The following is a 4,468-nucleotide window of genomic DNA, read 5'->3' on the forward strand; positions in this document are numbered from 1 at the left end:
TCTCTAACATCCAAACAAGTCCTACATGCTGCATGGAGCTAAATCTATGTTGAGTAATTAGCAACGAATTATAAGAGAGGCACAACCCCACAAAACAGGTCTTGTTTTAATTTATGCACTCTAGCCAACATATTATATATGGGTTCACAAAGCAACACCCACATAGAGATATGCACATTCCGTAGACATGAAACTTAACACGTGCATGCAACACATAGACATCTCCAACTTGCTACATGTAATCACATGACATGAGATCACAAATTGCAATCACCACTATCTCTATTCTTTGCCCCTTCTGTCCCACTACCCACCATGCGTCTGCCAACTGTTTTTAACCTCACTAAGCATCTTTGGCCCCACAGTTACTGCCTCACCCTTTCCCCTAATCGCAATTCATTAGAGAAACAAATTTAGCCAATGGACCGTAGTGTACTTCCCTTCTTTTTCTTTTCCCAACTTTGCATTTCCCTTGCTGCCCAAGTCTTTCTAATTGTATTATTATTGTTGTTAAAACATTGTTGAACGTTTCTTTTTATAAAATTAAAGATCACAAAGTGTCTTCAAGTAAAAAAGATACAAGTCCTTGACCCAAAACTATACACATAATGAGGTTTGAATACATGAAATATACAATTAATGATATATGAAAGACGATGAAAGGTTTATAAATTGAAATTATTATTATTATACTGACCACAAATAACATGATGGACATCTACGTCCATTTTACAACTAAAACACACAGAGCGCACTACGAACGGCCTAAAATGTTCCACGCGTCAACCACCCACCTTCACCTTAGGGGTTAAGTATTTTTTCTCTTTCCAATTCTATAATACTAGTGAGTGAGGAGAGAAAACTGAACTCGTAGGTTGTTACAAAAGTCTGCACTAAAATTTATAGGATTGCCTCGTCTGCTATTACAACCCCACAAACAGTAATCAAACCCTTCACCACACACAACCTTCAAGTAATTTCCGCTGTTCTTCTTGTTTATAACTATTGGTCCTTTTTTTTCACAGATAGATAATATCATAAATAGGCATTAGATATAGACATCAAATAAAAGACATGCTCACTTCTTCTCCACTTCACAGCCATTTCCTTCCAATAAACCCCTCCAAGTCACCAATTTCCTTAGACTTGCACACCAACAATATTATCCTCTTGTTATCCTTCAGATTGATTTCTCTTCTAGCACCTAGATCAAAGGGCTAAAATTTGCTGCTTTTTTTTTTCTTTGTTCATCGTTTGATCTTATATATTGCTTTTCTGGTTATTAGAGCTTTTATCAAGGGGTGAATTTAAGATATGGGTTTGAGTTCTAAGCAGGTTTCAAGCAGTGGACTTGATTGGAAACAAACCTTATTGGAAGCTCAAAACTTGGAGCTTCCAAAGCCTCATCTGATGAGGAAACAACAGCAACAAACTCAGCAATCAGAGTCTTTGAAGTGCCCAAGATGTGACTCTACAAACACCAAATTTTGTTACTACAACAACTACAACAAATCTCAGCCTCGCCATTTCTGCAGGGCTTGCAAGAGGCACTGGACTAAAGGTGGAACTCTACGAAATGTTCCAGTTGGTGGTGGCAGGAAGAATAAGAGGGTCAAAAAATCAATCACCCCAACATCAACATCTTCCACCACCGCAACACCAACCACAACCTCTACTTGCACCACCACCTCAATTGGCAACATGGATGGTATCTTGAATACCCAAATAACAATTCAAACTCCTCTATCACTGAGTGATCACAAAAGCATGCCTTCCTCTCTCTACCAAGCTCTAATTCGTCCACGACCTTTGCTGCTACAACAGAATCCGATGAACACCAGAGACTTACAAAGCAAAGAGTTTGGTATTGGTAATGCTAATAATGGTAATGGTAATGGCATCTTTCTGAGCTCAACTTTGCCTCTAATTCCTCCTCAAATCCAAAGCCTACCCTTCCCTATCTCAACCACAATCTCCTCTTTTGACACAAACCCTTGTTCAGTGTCAACATCTCTGACATCCTCCAATGTTTATAACTATGGAGAAGTGTTCAAAACAATGGAGGAACCAACCATGAACAGCATAATGCCTAGCACTGGCTGCACTAACACACATCCATGGGAGATACCAGCAACAAGTGGTGGCATGGGAACTTCAAACTATTGGAATTGGGAGGACATTGATTCGTTGGTCTCAACTGATCTAAAAGATCCCTGGGATGATTCTGATATCAAACCTTGAGATCCAAAAGAAAAGAAAAAAGCAACATATATATGGTAGTGTTGTCCATAGATTAGTTTATTTAATTTAATTGGGTTGTTTTGTGTTTCATACAGGTTATTAGTAAGTGTTCTTGTTTAAATCTGTGCTGCTATTTTCTGCACCTGTTAATTCTTACAAAGAGCAGTTTTTGGAGCTGTCATGTTTTAGTTTCAGCTTCAGCTTCAAGCAACCGGTCTCAAATTTCTAATTAGCTGTAACCTCTCTGTTTGCCTCTTTGTTCATTTCTCTATCATTTCCTCTAATCTCTAATAAAATGGTGTATTAATGTATGCATAGTAGTCTAGAGTTATTTATCAATATAGGATTTTGTGAGTGCTTTGTGATGTGGGTGATTATAAATATGGGGTATGCTAGCTATAGCACTGTTGAACTGACAGAATGTGATGGAAGATTCTTTGGATATGTATATATGTTGGAATGATATTATCATACAAATGTCATTGCTTGTGATTCATCACCACCACCACTCCTGAGAATCATTCTTTAATCTTGAGACTGAAAGAATTTTGGTTGCACAGTTGTTTATTATATTATTCTATTCCCTCTGGATCATTTCTATGGGGACTTTTATTTTAGTTCACATGGTGTTTTCATCTTTGTTCCAATGTAATAGAATAGTCAATAGTGTACGGTATCTGGGGCCACCATATTTTCAAGGCTTGTTTCTGATTGTCGTTTCTTCTATTATTAAAGAGATGTGGAACAATGGTAGACCCCTTTTATACAGGATATTCTGACGGTTTTGAAATGTCACTGGAACAAGATTAACACATTAAAATTGGTTTCTTAAATTATAATTATAAACATTAAGCAATAAAAAAATATTTTTTATTTTTAAAAGTAATAAATGTAGATCATTCTAGTCTTTATTATTGTAGTTTTAAAGACTAAAATAATCATCATTTTATAACTTTTTAAATTAAAATTACTGTTTGATAAGGATTAATTGACAACATAAATAGTGATATCAAGTTTTTATTTTTGGACAGACAACTGCATAAATTTCTTAGAAGAAAGAATTTTGTCTTAAATTAAGTTATGTATTTAAACTAATCTTAAATTGATTAATGTTCATAGTTTTAAAGATTAATCTGATATATTTCTCATCAAATTGAGGTCTAACTTGGTAAATCAGGAGCGATAAATAAAAAAACAGTTGATTAATGGGATCCTTACATTTGAATAATCTGATTAATTGGTAAACAGTGGCAGCTTTGTACTTTATGCATGTGAAGAATGAAGCCTACCTTAACCATCTGCTTAATCATCCTGATGAGACACGCATGCGTTTTCTTATATATTATGACTATGACTTTGAAAATATTGAGTCACCTTGCAAGTTGGGGCAGTAAACGACAGCACAACAGCCAATCTTTCTCTTTGGGATTATGTAGTACCTAAAACGTTACTAGCACTGGTAGTGGTGGAGTCACAAATAAATGAAAAAATTAACCTTAATGTAATTGTACAAAAAACACTTTTGAAATTATTGATTAACACTCTATGTTCCATTTCAATTATTTACTTTTGTAAAAGAAGTTTAGAACTCTAGATTTTACACCTATCTCATATATAATGCATGCATTTCTATGTTTTTTTACCTAATTAAAAGTTGTATAAAGAAATACATAAAATTCTTTTAATTACATTTTCTTTTTTACCCTTAATTGCAGTATAGAATTTTTTTTTAAAATTAAAATTCTTGAAATGTGTTGAGTTAATATTGATTAAATTAACTATTTGACCTAAAATATTATCAAATTTCTTAAACTGCTCCCATAATTATTAGAATCACAGCCAACCACAATGCAAACGTAAATTTGTATTGAACAAAGTAAAAGATTTAGGACCACTCAAATTCAGCAACCATGTGTGAAAAAGTGAATGTTACTATTTTTTAATGACTGAAGTTTGGAGAATACAACAAAGAAGCTTCTACTTTATTCCTTGGGATTATAAGTATTTGACTTCATAAACTTTCATTTTAATTTTTTTTATTTTGTAAAATGCTACAAAATAATATTTGCATTAGTCCTTAATACTAAGTAATACATAACACAGTTCATAATTTATATCTATATATTAAATTTGAGTCGTCATTCTTAAAAGAAAATCGTTTTTAGAAAATAAAATAAAAATAAAAATTATTCTCTTCTTCATTATAATAGGTGATTTTTTAATACTA

At 33.5% G+C, this 4,468-nt stretch overlaps 1 protein-coding gene across 1 annotated transcript; it reads left to right on the top strand.

Annotated features, from left to right (window-relative positions):
• Positions 1-871: 871 nt before the first annotated feature.
• LOC113858376 (dof zinc finger protein DOF1.1-like) lies at positions 872-2,976 on the top strand. Its single transcript, XM_027491004.1, has one exon. The coding sequence runs from the start codon at positions 1,315-1,317 to the stop codon at positions 2,239-2,241; it is 927 nt and encodes a 308-aa protein (XP_027346805.1). The 5' UTR covers positions 872-1,314; the 3' UTR covers positions 2,242-2,976.
• Positions 2,977-4,468: the final 1,492 nt, after the last annotated feature.

This window comes from Abrus precatorius, unplaced genomic scaffold (genome assembly GCF_003935025.1).
Source record: "Abrus precatorius isolate BTA unplaced genomic scaffold, Abrus_2018 Scaffold2, whole genome shotgun sequence".
Classification (NCBI taxonomy): domain Eukaryota; kingdom Viridiplantae; phylum Streptophyta; class Magnoliopsida; order Fabales; family Fabaceae; genus Abrus; species Abrus precatorius.

Bases quoted from the DNA above. Each gene is read 5' to 3' on its own strand.
- LOC113858376 (XM_027491004.1), top strand. From the start codon at position 1,315: ATGGGTTTGAGTTCTAAGCAGGTTTCAAGCAGTGGACTTGATTGGAAA.